The sequence below is a fragment of the Leptidea sinapis genome, chromosome 1, assembly GCF_905404315.1.
Source record: "Leptidea sinapis chromosome 1, ilLepSina1.1, whole genome shotgun sequence".
NCBI classification, from domain to species: domain Eukaryota; kingdom Metazoa; phylum Arthropoda; class Insecta; order Lepidoptera; family Pieridae; genus Leptidea; species Leptidea sinapis.
In genome coordinates this window covers 28,602,964-28,623,819 of record NC_066265.1, presented here as the reverse complement: position 1 = coordinate 28,623,819, position 20,856 = coordinate 28,602,964, and the positions used below count along the sequence as shown (strand labels likewise).

The following is a 20,856-nucleotide window of genomic DNA, read 5'->3' as shown; positions in this document are numbered from 1 at the left end:
CAACTCTTTAACTATAGAACATTAAAACTGGCTCCTGTTGCTTGGCAGCGCGCGCGGCTTGCAATTGGTTCCGTACGTGATGTGCGAACGTGCTCGCTCCGGATTGGTTATCTTGTCTGAAACGCGGGGTGCCGGCCGTATTGCCAATCAAGGGTCGGCTTGTGAGCGACGCTGACAGATTTATTGGGGCACGAGATGAATTAAGAAATGGCGATTGATTACGTAAGGATAGAAAAGTAGATTTAGAAACAATCTTACAGAACATAAATTACAAATTAAAATGTATAATGAGAGACATATTAAATTAAAATTAAAAAACTATAACAATTTAGTCTACATTTGCTTGCATTTAATTCAAAGGTATCTTTAAATTGTATTTGAATAAATATTTTTTAAAGTGACTAATTACCACTGGGATTAATTACACAAATTACATTAAATACTAAATGTTCCTTTCCATAAATCTGATAGCTATCACTCTTCTTTCACCATTAATGCCATCACTCTTTGGAATCAACTGCCGCTTACTATCCGTCAAGCACAATCATTAGCATCCTTTAAAAATCAACTAAAAAAACATTATCTGATAGATAGTACCTCTATTTGATAGAATCTATCTGTATGTATCCACCAACATAATTCAACAATTCTGAAATGTTAATTTTGTTCCTACTTTTTACATATTTTACTTTCTTATAAATTTATCTATATTTTAGTATGTGTGTCTATATTTTTGACACTTCTTACCCTTTTAATGTACTGCCTTTCTCTTTTATTGTATTACAAATGGTTGCCTGGAAGAGATCACTATATAGTGATAAGGCCGCCATTTGCACCATATCATGTAATTATGTATGTTAGTAATTAAGTTATATTTTGTTAATGTGGTGTCAAAAAAGTGTAATAAATAAAAATAAATAAATAAATTAAATTTAAAAACAAATTTACCAACAGTGCAGGACCCGAACCCGCAAGCTTTCGCGTTCCGTGCGAGCGCTCTTCCACTGAGATGATTTGAGTTTCGGGTCCCGCATTGTTAAAAAAAATAAAAATTATAATTTGTGTAATTGTATTTGAGTTATAAGTTTATAGAATGGAACAATAATATAAATATCAATGTATCACAAATTAAAAGAGCTACCACAGCTGTGACATGCGACCCAATACTATTAGAAAGCTTTTCCCAAAATACGTGTTCAATTTAATTAAATTGTCGAAAAAAGAGCACACAAGAGCGGTGCCCGCCTCGATCAAGACACGAGCGATAAACACAAAGGGCGGTTCCGATTTTATACAAATATCGGAGTATTTAATCTGGCGTCTCAATAATGCCAAGTATCTGTCCGTAATGAAGAACTGAAGAATGAAGGTATCAGCTTATGTTATTTAATATTAAATGTTGACAGTAATGGAGACAATAATGTTTGAGAAGTCTACACAAACAATGAATATAAGCATTATATTACAAGTTTTTGATGTTTCAATGATATTTGATTGAAGAGTTGTTTGCTAATATTTATACGATTTCGTAATGTATGATTTTGCAACAGGATCCCAGAAAATGTTCAAAAACAAAAGTATTTAAAAGAATTGTTAAAAAACGTTTGTGTGGTAACTATAACATAGATGAATTTCTTAATGATAGCACAGATTAGGAATGGAGCGACCGCCCTCAGGCTATTAAATAATAAGTTTCATTGTACAATGTTACTTTGTAAATGTTACTTTAATTGTAAAAAGTATTTTTGAAGAAAAAAAAACCCGCTGACTTTCTTGCGCCCATTCTTCTCAGGCCTGAGGCATTCATTTTGGAATTGGTGGTAGTTTTTTGACTTTCAATAAGTGATGTCACATCCTATTATGAATAAAAATATTTGAATTTGAATGCAAAGTACACAATATTTAATGTTGATAGTACTCGAGTCATAAATATTTATATTTACATTTTGGAATTTCCAAAATTGTTTTTATTCCTTTTATTGTTTCTCCGTACACTGTCCGTTTCGTCCTCTCTAAGCATTATTTCCGCAATAAAAATCTCTCCTATATCCAATGTAAACAATTTCTTATGTTTTAAGGTGATAATCCTCACACCTGGGATAAATAGTACAAATAAAACCGAAAACAAAATTTTACAAACCTGAACCTGCGACCTCTCCCATTCCGTGCTAGCGCTCTTTCCAACTGAGCCAACTGTTCGAGTGACGTATCGTTGATAAAATCTTGTATGCTCTCAGGTTGTGGGTTCATCTACAGGATCTACTTTACAGTTGATAACCTGCTCAACTCAGTATTTGCATATTAGTAAATTGACTTGAGATTTCGCTCTTGCAAATCTAAACAATTTGTTATGTTTTAATGTGATTACAACAAGATTTTATCAAAGATACGTCCTTCGAAAGGTTTGCTCAGTTAGAAAGAGCGCTCACATGGAATGTGAGAGGTAGCGGGTTCCAGTCCCACATCGTTCATAAGACTTTTGTTTTCACCGATCCAATGTATCAAATCTCCAAATTATCCTGTTCCATAATGTAAATAAAAATGTATGTGTGTTGCCATTGCATTATAATGTTAGAATGGGTGTAGAAAGTAGATTGTACATAAGCCTTTAAAATTATAAATATGTGATGGTGTTACGGTGAGTTAAGTAGGTCGTAGCAAAAGTTAAGCCGGGTCGACACTGGCGAGCGTGCGCCGCGTGTCGGCTTGGGCGCGCGCGACCACAAACTTTAACTAATTGTGTTCTCTGGACACAGGCGATTACTTATTAATACCCGGCTTAATATTATTTCCAGATAAAATATTTAAAATTACAGAGCAGCTTACTGCGTTGCATCTGACTTATTAAATTGAGTCTTTGTAAATTGTTAGTGGTGATGATTAAATAATATTTTTACCAGTGGGAAGCTCCTTTGCACAGGAAGCCGGCTATTTCTGCCGTGAAGCAGTGATGTGTAAACATTACTGTGTATCGATCTGAAGAGCGCCGTAGCTAGTGTAATTACTGGGTAAATGAGACTTAACATCTCATGTCTCAAGGTGACGAGCGCAACTGTAGTGCCGCTCAGAATTTTTGAGTTTTGCAAAAATCCGAAGCGGCACTGCATTGTAATAGGCATGGCATATCAATTACCATCAGCTGAACGTCCTGCTCGTCTCGTTCTTTATTTTCATTAAAAAAAAAACTAGTTTCTTTCACCTGTGTGAGGATTGTTTTCACAGGATGCGAGCTGGTACGCTATAGCAGTGCCTATTTATGCCGTGAAGCAGTAATATGTAAGCATTATTGTGTTTTAATCTGAAGGGTGTAGTAGCTAGTGAAATTACTGAGATAATGATACAACATCATAGTTTCTAAAGTGACGAACGCTATTGCGATGCCGTTCAGAACTTTAGGTTCAATCAAGAAACCTGATCAGCCTTCTCTTGCTCCTGCCTCAGCATTTTCTCATAAAGAATAATGTGATGACGTAATCTCACTATAAAATAAATGGTTTTGGCGTCAGTATGTTTACAGTACATTGTTTTAACGTTAACCACGAGATATAAAGCAGAAAAAATGATCGAACATTATGTCGTAAACATGCGCCATTCTCCACGTTATATTAAACCTTGGCTTTCCGAAGCTCTATAACGTTTGCTCGTTAAATATTATAGAGCATACACCTATGTGCCTTATACCTACCCATCATCCACTCAAATATTTATTTTTAACTCTTCACAAAAGAGAATGGCGAGAATGCATGTATATTGAAACCCACTGAAAGAAATGGCGTACATCATGGAAACTTAATAAGAATTGTAGAACGTTACAAAATTAAGAAAAAAAAATAGTAAGTCTAAAAAAGTGGGAGAATAAAGATATAGGTAATTTAAAGTAAAATATAACTTAAATTATTAATCAATATCTATTGTTCTATCAGTAATTTGTATTCTATGTCTATGCCTAATAACAGTCTGCTAAAAGATACTATAATATTCATATGGAAGTTTGACCAGTAACTAATATTTGAGGATTCACAATTCATTCTTATGTCAAGCAGGTATCGAATCTATTAATGATATATGATACCTACTGATATTAGTATCAAGAAACGATAATAATCTTATTGAATCTTATTGTGAATTGCTACTGAAAACTGATTTGAGTAGGTATAGATAGTTTAATGGTGTTGGAACATCCATATAAAAATGAGTATTATGTCAAAAAATGTAGATGTCAATAATCAATTGTCAAAAATAAAATAAAGTCAAAACGTTCCGTTAGTGCAAGATGACGTATTTTTTAATAGATTGAAATAATTTATTTCTTCTGACTCCAATATCTTAGCGCCTCATTTTTGTATACACATTTTATAAACTTAAGTTTATAACTAATATAAACTTGTATTTGTACGATGCTTCCTAAATTTTTAAATTATGTGGGTCCATTCTTGCCATCCTCCTTTTCAAATAGATGATATGTGTGAAAATTTAGGTATGAAAGAAAAAATATAAATCATTTCTGCAATTTGGTCACAATGACACTTATGAATGTCAAAACAATTACCAACACTTCAAAAGAGTTTCGCTTTAATAAGAAGAAATGGTAACAAACTCATCGCCACTCTTTTTAATCTATAATTAAGTTTTCAACATAAATATTATATTTTACACAGTGTTTGTAATGATGCAATAAAACTACTCAAACGTTTTAAGTTACGGCGAATTATTAAAGCACACTCAATATTGATCCATAAGTTATTATTTAAGCAATACTCAATTTTCTTGCTCACACAATTAATGAAAAAAATAATAAATCTTCCACCACTCTTAAGAACGTAAATTGCGCAGCGTAGTAAGCCCTCTATGACTGACCAGTTCCTTCCACGTGCTTAATGAGATTAAACGCCATTGCTAACATAATAACAGAAAGCCCTCTTCCTCTCAATGAACATCCAACCAAATAATATTTATTGTCCTATCTGAATACGCAAGATGACAATGCCTCAACCCAAAAACAAGTTTATCATGATAATAAATCATGTTATCAATTGTTTTTTCCTTGTTTCAGAAGATTACACAGTCGACGATTCATTCTGGAATGAAGAAAACCCAATTGGTACGTGTCGTTTTGTTAAAACGTAAAATATTCGAGAGCTCATGCTAGTTTCATTGTATCTAGAATCAGCTTTTTCGCATTATTACAGTGCATAACCTTAAACCTATATCTAGTCCCAGTAGAAGACCAATATTTTTAACCAAATTTTAATCATTTTTATCATGTTCAGCATCTTAATTTTGACTAAGTTAGGAATTGTCAATTTAATGTGAACTTTTTCAAAGTTAGAGTTAGAGCGCTTTCGCACTACGTCCGATCAGAGTCCGAGCTGTACCCATGAAAATACGGTCCGGAGTAGACGTAGAACTATTTCAATGGTAGTTTACGCACTAGATCCGGCTTCCGTCATTCGATTTCTTTCCGCCAACCGTTAATCACTGTCCCGGAGTAAATTATTGACGGAATAAAATAGCTATAGTATTAATTGTATGAACGCTCGCACACTGCGTATGAAACGAATCCGAGATTCCGAGCTGAATCGTCCAGAAATTGATGCCGATTGAAAGGACTCATGATGCCATATGCCAAAAAGTGGCCCCGGAATTGCTTGCAATTGTATCAGAGATCGGACTACTGCGTAATCAATATTTGAATTCGATCTGAGATCTCTGGACCTGAATTTCACGGGTACGGATCGGACTCTGATCGGACGTAGTGCAAAAACGCCCTTAGCGTTTACTCTAAATGATTTCTGGGTTTCGAAATTATTTGTTGAGATGTTTACATCTATGTATAAGCTCGTTTATTTTGCGCTTTATACTATTAATGACACATGTTGATATTTCACATCAAACTGATATTCAGAATTATAAGCCATGTACAACCTTAATGGAGGTCCATATCATAAGTAATAATAATTATGTTTTTTTTAGATATTTAATGTTAGATTTAAAATATACCATTGGGCCCTATCATGTTATTTATTTATAATTATTTTTGAAGTTATGCTTCTTTTGGCACGTTATGAAAAAATCATTAGAGTGAAATTTTAAGATGCGCGCGCATCACTGTAACACAAAAGTACCAGGGTGAAGTTGGTTCCTAAAATTTTCTGACGTTTGCGACATTCGTTATTTCTTTTGGTTTCTTCGTCCATTATTAGGACAGGCTAAGGGTTCAAGCTCATACAGCCGTATTTGTTATTTATTAATTAATTGTCAAAGCCATCCTAGCAAGAGTTTAACAATATTGTTCTTTCTACAAACGTAGAATATCAGGTGGAATAAATAATTTTAAGGATTTTTGCTTTGTTGCGCCAAAGAAGTATAACTTCTTGCGTGCATACATAAGTACACACACACTTTTTTTATTTTACTTTACAAGTCTTATAAATCTGTTGTGACAATCATTTTCACGTTAAATTAAAATTAAATTAGTATATTTTTATTTATTGCATGATATTCATTTTAATCGATAAATTAACACAAAAGTATTCAACTTTCAAACTTATTATAGTAAGCTGCTGTTTTATAATACACATAGTCTAGTAGACTAGTCTTTATTGATCCTTTCAAATTACGAAGATTTTTTCATCACGTTTTATTATTTTTATCCGACTATATTTATCATTATTTTTTAAAACATTTTTTTTTTCAGAATTACTTACGAAATCTCGATTAAATGTATAACAGTACAGCAATACAACGTAGTTTTTATTGTTTCACTGTATAAGACTCATATTAGCATGTATTGCGTCTTGATTATATAATTATGATATCAAAGATACTCACGTGCATGTTTGATAGAAGCCAGGGTTGTCTATGGTAGGTTAAACATAATGTGTCACAGTTTTGCATGATAATAATATATATGAGTTTAGTTTTATGATTTATTATAACCTATTAAACATTTAACTTTAACACCATTGATTTTGCGCTCTAGTTCGTTCGTTCGTAGTACCTAATATAACTGGCAACTCACATTCGATACCAATTTGTATTTTTTATAAGGGACGAGACGAGCATAATGTTCAGCTGATGGTAATTGATACGCACTGCCCATTAAAATGCAGTGCTGCTCAGGATTCAAGAGATTCAGGAGAAAAACCCAAAAATTATGAACGGCACTGCGATTGTGCTCGTCACCTTAAAACATAAAATGTTAAGTCTCGTTTGCCCAGTAATTTCACTAGCTACGGCGCACTTCAGACCGAAATACAATAATGCTTGCATATTACTGCTTCACGGCAGAAATAGGCGCCGGTGTATAACCTCAATATAAACATAATATTACAGTTTCGATAAAGTAAATATAAGTTACAACGGGTAAGTGCTCAACGGAACAACTTATTTAAGTGTTGTAAATCGTATACAAAACAGTTGAACAGTCGCGTGAATGAGGTGACACAATAACAGTTAACTCTACCAGTGGCTCGTTACTAAATAGCGCTCTACGTCGCAAGAATTAAGTTGCACACTTTATTTTACGACGCTCATAAAACGTGTCGGTGTTCACGAAAAATGCAACTCTACATAAAGACGGGATATCCTGAGTCCCGTACGTAACATATACATCTCACCGAGGAAGTGCGAATCGCTGACACCGGGGATATATTTTGGCGAAAGCGTTCTCACATTGTTAGTACCAACAGTAACTTATGCCACCGCAACATGGAGTTTATATTTAAATTCATAGAAGAATCCATAAATGTTAGAATTAGAATATATGTCTCATGGTAATAATACGTTTTTGGTACGTTATTATATACCAGTGGGAGGCTCTTTGTACTGGATGACGGCTAGGTTATGGGTACCACAACGGCGTCTATTTCTGCTCTGAAGCAGTAATGTGTAAGCATTTCTGTGTTTCGGTCTGTAGAGCGCCGTAGCTAGTGAAATTATTGGGTTATTTAGACTTAACATCTTATGCCTCAAGGTGACGAGCGAGTTGTAGTGCCAATCAGAATTTTTGGGATTTTTAAGAATCTTGAGCGGCATTGCATTGTGATGGGCAGGTCGTATGAACTACCATCAGCTGAACGTGTCATCCCTTATTGACATAAAAAAATCTGTTATAAATTGGGTACTTGTTATTGGAGTCGTACATACGTCCGCTTATCAAACGACGGGTATCAAATATAGTCGATTTATTACGTCCTAATTAAAGGTCCTTCTGTCTTAAGTTATTACATAATTAGCTAACCTAACAATATCTTATAGTGACCCTATCAATATAAATAAATAGATTTACTTGGCCATCACATGAAAACACACGGTACCGTTTTTTTAATCACTTTAAAACACTCGACTTAAAGCTGACAAGAGCAGTGTTCCTGCTACACTGCTAGTCGCAGGGCGTAGCACAACTTATATCGTAGTGAGTTCGTATCGTTATTAGAGATGTTACCGAGTATGAGATATAATCTTAGCGCGTAGCCATCAGTTGACATTAGCCGTAGGGATCGATGTTGCTACGATCATTAGTCGTCTGGTATTGGTTGAACAGACAATATAACGACCACAATACAGTATTTGAATGTATTTCTGTTTTAAAAAATATTGCGATTGTAATATCATAGAAGATAAAACGATAAAATACTAATTCTTTCGGGTAAGATTAGTTTACCATAATATGATAATTATTATACTAACACTAGGAACAATTATCGTAGTGGTAATTATGCCTACTTCTCAGTTAAGTCGAGTTGGTAAGTCTGTTGTTTGGCGATGTATATGTTTTTCAACATGATCCCAGATAATGTACATAACAAACGCGTTCAAATTCAAAAGAATTCTGAAAAAACATTTATTTAGTATAGCTTTATATAACATCAATCAATCAACTTTCTTAATGATACATACAGATAGGGAATGGAGCGACCACCCTCAGGCTGTTACAAACAATTATACTAAGAAATAATGTTGTGACAAAAATATTATTTATTTAAAAAAAGTCTTAGGCATAGATTTCTGAATGCGATATCCAATGGTGGTTTTTGATATTCAATAAGATATTTTGAATCGTTTTTTGAATAAAAATATTAGAATTTATGCACAAATTACAAAGTTTAGAAAGATTCAACTATTTTATTTATTAAAATTTTTTTTTGTTAGACAACTCTGTCAACACAGAAATATTTAAAGAGATATCTCAAAAAAAAGCCAGTTTTAATTAGTCAACAATAGACGAGTTGAAAAGATCAATTCCGCAAATACTTATGCACGTCGTTTGAAAAAATAATATTTTTAATAAATATACGAAAAAGTAGAACAACGAAAGGAAATAAATATAAAATGGTTTAATCCATAGAGAAGTAATTATTATAGTTCGAATAATTATTGAGGAAAAAGTTTACCAACACCTATTTAATTTAAAAAAAAACACTAGTACGGAATAGAATAACTTTCCGCACGAAAACATATATGAAAAGGTCTATTTTTCATCAAATTAATTAATATGTAATTTAATTTATGCTGTCATCATTTTGTCTATTTTAACACCAAATGATATTCAAAAAAGAAATCAAGCTTATTTATTCAGTTTTAAAACAATTTAATAATATTTTTCTTAAAAGCTTCGCACTGCCTTTAACCCTAACATACATGAAAATTACTTTTATTATCTTATCTTACATCACGGACGAGAAAAAAAATAAGGACTCCGTTTCACCTTACATAACAGTGAGGCACCAAAACAAGTCGATAAACGTGTAAATATATAACCCCACGCATACACTTACACTAATACAAGCCGATCGGCCGCCATTATGAGATTTGACATCGTCTGTGACAGATCAGTTTTCGTAGCAATAAAATATTTAAAAAATTCCATCGTGCGTTGTGAAAAAGTGTAAAAACAATAATATAAAAGTATTTGTTTATATATGATTATTTAAGGGAGAAAAAATTTTGTAACTGGTATACACACACTAGCATAAAGGTGCTTCACTTGCTAATATCACGGCGCGGAGTCCTTATTTTTTTACTAGTCCGTGTCTTACATATATACCATTTATAATAATTAATTTAAAAATTTACTAAAATACCGCTAGTGCTATTTAATTAAAATATTACTATTCTATAAAATAATTGGTGAATACGAGCACGAATATATATGATAAAACTATTCCAATAGCATATTAATTCGTAGAATTTGTGTTAAGTTGCCAGACCGAGTCCACGTGTACATAAAATCTTGTGACATTTGCATGAGAATGCATTTAAGATGGAAATACAGGGTTCGTTGATCGCTGAGCTCGGTTGTCCCGGTGGTGTGCTTTCTTATCAATATTGGAGCGACACACAAACTCGGTATCGACTTGACATGTTAATGTTTGTACTTGTTTTTACATGCTTTCTAGCTTTTTAGCTTCACCTGTATGTTTGTTTGTTTGTAACCGACTCATTTGGGCGCGATTTTGAATCACTTAAAACGGCCAGATTTCGTTCAAACTTCGTTAATTTATCGAGGATGGATGACAATACATTAATTTGGTAAAATGATTAAATTTTTCAATATGCAAAATAAGATTTTTGTTATTTTATATAATTTTCATGTACCGTCATAATATATACGGCATCAATTATTGAAGTTAATTTTAAATTTCTTTTCTATTTTTTTGTTCGGTTTTAATTAGTTCAGTTTAGTAATTGTTGTAAAAGAAAAATAATTGTAAAGGCCAAAGTACTTAACGTTATTTTTTACTTTGTAGTGTCAGAAACAGTAATAAGTGGAATGGAGTACGCTCCAACGACGTGAAACATGAAAGAATAAAAGTGCAACAGGATAGCGGCCGGAAGCTCTGAAATGCGGGCTTAGTACTCGACACTCAGCAGCAAACGAGGCGGGAACCAACCACGCGTGACGCTTACGAGGCGTGACGCGCGACCAGGCATGCGTGACGCGTGACGCGTGATAAAGCTCTGGGTACGGCTGTGTACCATGTACTTGTCAAGTCATCCCCTGTTTTAAAGAGAAAGCTCAGCGCGGTGGCAGGAAATCTGAAAACACTGCTATCGTATTGAAGTGCTGGTACCGGTGTTATTTGACAGTAATGCGTTGCACTTTACTTTTTCTTGAAATAATTACTACTCTGATAATTGAACAGAATAAAAAAATGCCTATGGCATTACGTTATGACGTTAAAACAATGTGTTCCACGTTAAGTGGTATATTATAATAGATCATGTTATCATCCCCACCATCTGGATGTGTGGTGGTCCTCCACAGTGCGGATTTCAATGAGCTTTCAGCTGTGGAATGAAATTCCTTGTGCGGTGTTTCCGGGACGATACGACATGGGTACCTTCAAAAAAAGCATGTACACCTTCCTTAAAGGCGGGCAGTGCTCCTGTGATTCTTCTGGTGTTGCAAGAAAATGTGGGCGGCGGTGATCACTTAACACCAGGTGACCCGTACGCTCGTTTGTCCTCCTTTTCCATTAAAAAAAAGTGAAAATTCAATATGGTATTACAATATTCATTTACTTATAAAAACATTGTTAAGACTGGTAAATAACTTCATGACTACAGCAATTTCACCGAGTACGTGTGCTAATTACTCCTTGTACTAAGCTCGAGGTAAAATTGCAATTCAAAAGCATACATAAACTGAAACTAAGCCAAATTAAGAATACGTACGCTCCGAATTCGGGGCTGTACTTGACAGGCTGTTCTTGATAAAGTTTAATTTAAAATAACGCAGTTGACGGCACACGTAGTATGCAAACGAGCTACCCCGCCCTCCCGCTCCCGCCCTCCTAGCGTCATGTTCCCGCTAACATCGGGGTCTTATACGCATTGAGGGACGGACACATTTAAAGTCAATATTAGAATTATTTCATTTGATTTACTTTGTTGAATGAACATAAAAATTTGGTCCCTTCACCATTGTTGCGTATCTCTTACGTCATAACACCCGACCAATCACAGTGCGTCATTTCATGGGACAAGGGTATAACAGAGCGGTTTCCGGCACATTTAATTCAGTTTCCTGCCAGAGTTTGGCGAGTCAACATCTTCTGAGGATGCCTCGTGTAGAAGCGAAATACATGTCTAATTGATTACAGACAAATATTGGCGGAATTAACACTAAAGAAAACTCATAACATTTGGATAATTAAGGATTTCCGCAAAGTAACGCCTACTTCAATAAATTTTTGGTGAGTGATGAGGCGACTGCCCATGGACATTCGAAGCAACAGGTGTCAAGAGATACGTTGCTGGCCTTTAACGTTTGAGTATGCTCTTTTTTTGAAGGTTCCTAAGTCGTATCGGTTCGGGATAACAGCAGCCGGTAATTGATTCCACAAAGTGGCTGTACGTGACAAGAAATTACTTATATGAAAATACCAGACGTCAACGTGATGCCGGTTGTATTTTGCATTTTTTTTTTGTATAGCTAATACCACAACATCTCTCTTGTTTTGCAGTATCGGTGACGCAGTAGGTAGAACCGTTATCTCTCACCACGGTGCACCTAGAGCCCCGATGTAATCCTCGCCCGTTACGTGCTTTCGGATTTCGAATATGTACATAAGTATAATTCAATTCTGCGTTTATTTATCGTTTTATATAGATTTGAAAACTCTACAAGAGACTTTGGGTCGCATTAATCACATACCATCAAGTGAATGGTATATCTCTCGTTTGTCTTTCTCTTTTATAAGAAAGTTGTATACACCTAGTATATGCTCCCTAAGGAACTCTCTCCCATGTATATACAAACTGTGCAAAAACGTCGATAATTCGGGTAATCAAAGAAAGTCGTAATGTAATTGTACCACGGTTGTAATTCCTATGGTGGGGCAGAATAAAAATTAAGCAATATCCATTTCAGATGCAGTAGATCCATTTTGATGCAGCTGCTGTACTCATTCTGCACTTTTGTTTTGTATAAATTTACATTTACTTTGTTCACTTACGCGTGTAATGTATTGACTATTTGACGTTTGATTATGTTTGTTGCATCACTTTACATATATTGTAAATGAAATGATTTCTAAAACAATGGAAATGTACTTAAATCTTGATTTAAAAGAGTGGCAATGAGTTTCTTGTTACTTTTTCTCATTAGCTCAACTCTTTATAAAGTAGTGGTAGATTCGGCAAGAAAAAAATCATATTTTTTATATTCATAAGTGTCCTTTCCGTGACCTACTTGAATAAAGTGATTTTGATTTGATTTGATGTTTACCGATTAATGAAATATGTTATGCGTATTCTAAAACAATATTGCTAGTATTTGTGGATGAAAATATCTTGAGTTATAATTTTTTTTTAAATAGATAGTATTTAAGTGTAACAGTAATCTGTGTTATAATGAATATCAAAACTTGTTGCATACAGGTTATCTATATATCACATCTATGAAATAGTTCTCCGTAATGTGCAAGGGGCCGATACAGTCCATTTATATTCACTAAACAAGCGTTGTATTACAGGGCCGATTGAAAATCAGGCGGCGCGAGTTACGAAGCTCCGTGCTCACCGGGGCCGGGGCGCACGCGACATTCACGGGAAATTACTAGTTATTGTGACTGAGATTAACCGCTGCGGCTTTGGATGCGCTCGAACAAATACTAAGATCTGCTATATACCTACTTATAATACTTTAATGGCTATTTTTCCGTGACACTGAATCTGAAGCAATGTTAGAACTTATATATACTAGCTGACGGACGTTGTTCTGGTTATAAGAACGTCTAAAAAAATCTTGCCCGTGAAATTTCGTATATATATAGATTATGTTGGTGATTTAAATGTTACATTACATTTATAAGTGTTACGGGCATCAACCAATAATTCTTGAAATTTCAATCCATAAAACTCTGTTTAACTTTGACACTAAAAAGATAAGTAGGCTCAACTGAATTTCATCTGTCATGCTTTCAATTCGTTTGACCAATTTAAATGTGACGTTATCACGACTTGAAAAAAATATATATCAATTCTTGATTTGTTTTACCTTAAGATGTATCAGGTAGTTTGAAACACTGCCGATTGTCGAGAAAACATTCCAGCAGTCAGAATGATTGACTGGAAATATGATCATACCAGACCAGTCTTAATCGCAGTAACAGACGATCTTACATTGAATTATATTACAACCTCTACTAAATCTATCACCGATCGTTTCTCACACCATCTCACACACTCCATAAGGATGGATAAATGTCTTAATTTGGCATCTTTATTGGTTCGACCTGAATATCATATAAATCTCAATTTTATGTATATTTTCGGCTGAAAATATATATATAATTGTTATTTATCATAATTCTCAAATCATACAACTCATAATTATTTATGAAATTGTGGAAGCCCGGCACCGCATCTCTAGTCCGTCTGGATTTGCGGTCATATTATAAGATAGATAATATTTAAGGGTAAATATATACACTTTTATAATAAAGTCCTAGCCACTATTCAGGCATTATCTATAAATAAATTTAAATGTTTTATTAAAAACTGGCTTTGTCGTAAGTCCTACTACTCCATAGTTGAATATCTAAGTGATCCGACAGCCTGGGACTAGATTATGATTATTTTATAGCAATATTGTATATTTCATTAAAAAGAGCGCAAAAAAAAAATGCTGAGAGATTTTCTTGTTCCGCTTCTTCACTGTCAGAGCGTCATTTGTTTTCGAAGCGGTAGTAGTGTCTAGTATATTGAAATGACATCAAAAAGAATTCTAAAGGAAACAATTTTGAGAAAATAAATGCCTTTATGCCATTATTCGATACAATTTAACTGCTACAATTTCTCCCCAAAGCCTTATGGTATCGATAGCAGCAACCCGATCCAGGCTCAAACCATTAATGACATATAGATTATTGTGTACATCGCGGAATCTTCGTAAACCTTTAGATAATATCGCGGCCGTCTGAGCGCGTGCTCAAAGAAGATATTATATATTATTATACTCGTAACCGCTACCAATGCTTTACGATTTGCTTTGAACGAGACTTTATTATGCAGTTGCTTACACACTGTGAGAAGGGTTGTCAAAATATGCTCTCGATTAAATATACTAAATGTATTTTTACTAAAGTGTTTTATTTGAGATTAGTGGTTTTTTTATTAAAATAAGGGACGAGACGAGCATCACATTGAGCTGGTGGTAATTGATATGACCGCATTAAAATGCAGTGCCGCTCAGGATTCTTGAAAAACCCAATAATTCTAAGCGGCACTATAATTGCGCTCGTAACTTTGAGACAAGATGTTAAGTCTCATTTGCCCAGTGACTTAATTAGCTACGGCGCCCTTCAGACCGAAACACAAAAATGCTTACACATTACAGCTTCACGGATGTAATAGACGACGTTGTAGTGGGTAACACAAAGCCGTTGTGGTACCCATAATCTAGCTGGCGTTCTGTGCTAGGGAGCCTCCCACTGGTGTGCGTGTGCCAAATAACAAAAATAATAAATAACGCACTACGTACCTGCATTTCCCTCGTGCTTTTCAAGTAATTTCAAATCAGGATGAGTTTCAGAATTTAAAAAAAATACATTTTACATACTAGTTTATATTGCCCACACTAGATTTTTGTTAAGTGCTAGACATATTAATACAATTTATATAAGTGCTTCAATATTATGTCAGGAGATAAGATTATACATTTATTCAGAAAACAGGGAAAAATGCAATCTTGACATTTTCTTAATCGACTACGTGTCGTGGAAAAAATGTTAACTAGTCGCAATTCCGTAGTTCTTACAATATTCAATGCGACTTTTATTGTAAGTAAACGAATTAGTTAAATATAGTCTTATAACTAACACAAGACACAAAATATTGTACCTACACTAAACGACAATGTAGTCTATATTTATATACATTGAAAATGGTCATTGTTTGAGGCTTTTTCACGCCTAAACCACTAAGCATATCGACATGAAACTAGCACCATTCGATGTGAAATTTATCCTAGTTGCTTATTTTTTATTGTATTTGTAATAAGATGAATAAAATTTAATTTATTTCCTTTTATAATTCGCCCAACGACGCGGGTGGAAACGGCTAGTGTAATATAGTTATATAATGCATGTTCCTTTGTAAATCATATATTTACCTATGTTAAATTATGTAAATTGATAAATATTATTATATTTAATTTAACACAATTAAATTATATAAAAATTTGTAAATACTAAGTTCTGAGCATACCGTATGTATGCTCAGAACTTAGTATTTCTGAGGTATTATTGGTACATTGATAGTATTATGAAGAAAAGCATGGCATTGATTTTTCTTCAACTCGAACGCAAGAACTGTTACATCGATATAAATATTATAGAAGTGTTATTGTTTTTTTTTTATTTTATAGAAGTCGTAACTCACATGGTGGTACTGCAAAAGATTGAACTTGGCAGTAGTGATCAGGTGACAGTCAATATATTATATAAATACCTTTCATTATATAATTATAAATCTCAAAATTATTTGTTAACTCATTTATGACTCTATAGTTTATATTTTGCAACATCAATTATAAATTCAATCCGTCATCCTCGAGGGCAAATAGCCACAAGATGGCACAGAAATATAGTGCTGTTCTTCAAAAAGGGCGATAAAACTCTTTTGAAAAACTCTAGAACTATTATATCACTTCTGAGCCATGTAAATAAGCCGTTTTCTAGAGATATCACGTATCATCTCGTGCGCAGTTTTGACTGGATTCTGAAAAGGCTTAGCAAGATTGACACTTATACAGAAGACGGACGAGTATAACCAGCCACTATGCTTGGCATTTGTGGACTATGACAAAGCCTTTGATTTGATCGATGTCTGTGCGGTGCTTCATTCTCTCCAGAGGTGCCCCATTGATTATACGTGTATCGAAACGTTGAATCAGTCTGATATGATGATTATATGATGTGTCCCAATTTGCCAATAAGATGATGTGGATGCAAGTTGGAATCTTTAGTTATAATAAACAGCCGAAACTTGTTACGATTATATTCAAAAGGCATAGTAGGGCATCCGAAGGGCTGCCTTTTATAAATAAAATATGAAACATAGATACGATATACGGGAGCTAGTACCAAGAAATTGCACGCGTCCCGCGCAGTGTGTAAGCCCACTAAAGTGTTTACTCTTAACTTTATACGGATTAAACGTTTTTGCCGACCCCAGTTGCGACTCCGGGATTACCCACAGTAAAAGTTCACTTGTAAAATGTGGCCTCGGCTCTTTTGACGTTTTTATGAGCTAACTGAGACTTTGCGGGATACTTTCAAATTAACGGAATAAAATTCGAGCGGTGTTCTCGAAATTACGCGAATTATATTTTATACTGTGATATACGCAACAAGGGCACTTCTAAATTCTTAAAGTACGAAAAAAAATACGAGACTATTATAGAAGTGCCCTTGTTGCATTGGCTAAAACTTGTTCTCCAACCACGAGAGACCAAGATGCAAAGGAGCCTTTCGATTTACCTCTGATTAATTAATTATTCATTCGAGTGTTACTGGAAGCATTGGGTTGAATACTGGTGTAGCAAAATTCTACTTCAATAGTGCCATAATACATTTATACTTCGGGCATAAAATGTAATACATATTGTAATATTCGTCCTGTAGTGTGCAGTGTGCGGTGCCATCCCATATCGCTATATGCAGCGATGCATTATGGACGCGTCATCTGAGAAGTACACGGCCCTCAGTTCGTGCGGACGCACTGCAAGCGGTTATCCAGCTAAGCAGAAGCGATCTTGTATTTTAAGAAATCTTTTTTATACCACCGTCACAAAAGTAATGAACTATGGAATGGAAATATAAAACTATTTTTAACGTAGGTATGCACCATTATTGCGGAGCGGAATTGTTTTTTAAATATTCAAAAACATGTTTTGTTGAAATAATCAAACTTTGTTGAAACGAAACTTCCGCACATCACAATTCAATGTATCATCGAACTCAATCTCTGCGCCGCTTGTTGTACGACATTAAACCATATTTTATGTAAAATGTGGTAGTTTCAATTTGAAATGCATTTTCACATCAACAATATATTATATACTAAATATACATAGTTGACGGTGGACGTTTTGAAAAAAGGAAAGATCTGAAGCACTTGGAACCGACCAGCATGTATAAAAAGCGTAATGAATGTAGAAGTAGCGTGTGAGGTTTGTAAGGATAGAAGTAAGTGGCATTCAGATGTCTCTGCGTACCACGACGGGAAAAACGCGTAAGTGTGAGATTACAAAGTTGTTTATGCAGTTGGTGTTTGTGTTGCAAGTTTACGTATTACTTTTGAGAGTCACATCTAACTAATATCGAATTTGGAAGTATTAAGGGGCAGGCAATTCTCTATTTGTGAAGACCATAGACTAAAAAGCATCAATCATCCAGACTTGGCAAATTGTAACATCAAAGCCTCCGAGAAAAACCTATAGAATGTGTCTGTGGGCTTTGGGAAAAACCGTAGCTGAAGCTATCAAAAACATAACATGTAAAAAACCAAGTCTTGCAACTCGGTTCTTCTACCGAAGAATGTTGTTAGATCCATGTAATACCAAGTCGGGCAATTTATTGAGTCCTTACTTAAGGGTCCTTCTGTCTTAAGTTATAATGTTATAACCTTATTAGCTAACCTAACAACATCTTACAGTGACCATAACAATATTGAAAATATTTATGTTTTATTTAAGCAGAGTGACTTGGCCATCCAGTGCATCGCTAATACTAGGGCCACACCTGCTTTCATATCACATAGCTTTTATGGCGCTTGGTGTTAGATTTGAACTTTCCATTTAGAAAATGCGATTCCCTGATGTGTTTTATATCTGAATATAATGTTATTGTTATTCTCTTCTAAATATACTCTCTTGCTTGTTGTCCACAAACAATGGAGAGATGTAGATCTAATTTGGAGAGAACTGTTGTTTAAACTGTTGCCGTCCCTCTGTTTTCTATTTTAATTTAAAATTTACCTTAGCTCAAATATATTACAGTGAGCTGTTAACCGACTACTTTACATAGAACCGTTTGAGAAGAGACACGTTCTCCTCTGACATTCAAATTTTATGAATCGGGGCGGGTCAGAGAAGATCAAAGTAAGTTGGTGCTTCAATTAGAGTTCTTTCCTATGTTAACGTTAGTCCGATTAACTAATTAATATGTAAAATTTGGTCTTTAGATACAAGATATAAGTAGAGTATATTCTTTATTCTTACAGCTATAGGTAAAATATATTATATTAAATACAACTTAGGTAGATTATAGGTATCTATAGTGTTTGTAATTAATCTTAATGAACCAATTGTACAATATGACATTCTTGATAGAAAAAAAATGTGTGTGTGTACTTATGTATGCACGCAAGAAGTTAACTTTTTTGGCCTAAAAAGTTCACTCGGAGTCCTTCCGCCGCGACCCGCTCTCGCCTGTCGCCTCCTCACGACTCAAACACATCTCACTTATAACTATGTATGTAGTTACAAACCTATCTTGGATCACACCGACTCCAAAAATTACAATAATCGTAACTAGAATTAGATTAATTAATTAGCCTGTATAAAAATACGCAATTATTTTTATACTTTTTAGTGCATGTTATATCTATTGTTTTGGAATAGTGTTTTTGAAGTCAGTTGCTTTTAAGAAGAGTTTCGTTACTTTGTCATGGAGTCCGTAATCAGAACCTAACCAAACTCTCACCAAACTATCTTTGAAGTATATCCTTTCCAATATAAAAAGAATCATCGAAATCGGTTAGCGCGATATTGAGTTATTCTTAAATTTATCATCCAATTTGCTATACGTATGTATAGCAAGCTTAAGACTTTAATGGTTTTCTCATGGATTCCATTGTTAGACCTAAACGAAATTACAATGGGACCACACGGGAAGCACCAGCTTACAAATAAAAAAAGAATTATCAAAATCGGTTTACCCAGTCGAAATTTTTGAGATAACAAACATAAATAAAAGAACATACCGATGAATTGAGAACCTCCTCCTTTTTTTAAGTCGGTTAAAAAGATTGACCATAACCTACCATAACCTTATCATTATAAAAGGGGAGATATTTGTTCGTAAATACCACTTAACTTTATAATCCACAGTGCAATGTCTGGAAAGTCGTCTAGTATAATATAACTTAATTTTGTTGCTTATTTTCACGTTGCAAATTTCATTCAAGTTTAGACTTTTATTTCAAGAACTATTTAAAGCCAGTAACTATAGTGGACAGTCACTTTAAGTAAAATTTATAGAAATAAACAAGTCTTAATGACTATTCACTGTGTGTAATTATATGAAAATTTAATATACGTTCACTAAAATCGTCACCTCCGCTCTAAATAGTGATTTTCATTATTGTAACTCTAGAAATAAGGGATTGCTTGTTACTGATTCTAGTAGGCTTCATATTAAGGATAAATGTATTTACTTTTATATTAAAGTCCTAGCCACTGTTCAGGCATTTTTTTTATTGCTAAAAATAAGACTGCTGGGAGAGTTGGTTCCGAATCGATGGTAGTGTAACAAATGACATCAAAAAGAATTCTAAAGAAATCAATTTTGAGAATATAAATGCCTTTTATAGAAAATCCATAGACTGGTAAATGTTGTAAATATTATATTTCGCTACATCCACAACTCTATTCAAAAATATCCAAATGTTTTGAGTTTTCTTAAGTGTTAATTCCGCCAAATTTTGTCCTTAAACAATTCGACACGTGTTTGCCTCTACACGAGGCATCCTCAAGAGATGTTGATTCGCCAAACCCTAGTACGAGACATAAATTTTCTATTTAAAAATTTACTTGAACAACGGTATTAAGTTAAGTAGAGGCTA

General features: G+C 34.2%; 1 protein-coding gene across 1 annotated transcript in view; it reads left to right on the top strand.

The window, feature by feature from the left end:
• The window catches only part of LOC126965582 (disintegrin and metalloproteinase domain-containing protein 33), a 358,284-nt gene that overhangs the window by 141,796 nt on the left and 195,632 nt on the right, over window positions 1–20,856 (top strand). The window contains exon 2 of the mRNA XM_050809220.1: window positions 5,054–5,101. Within this exon, the coding sequence (XP_050665177.1) occupies window positions 5,054–5,101 (48 nt within the window). The remainder of the gene's footprint in view (window positions 1–5,053; window positions 5,102–20,856) is intronic.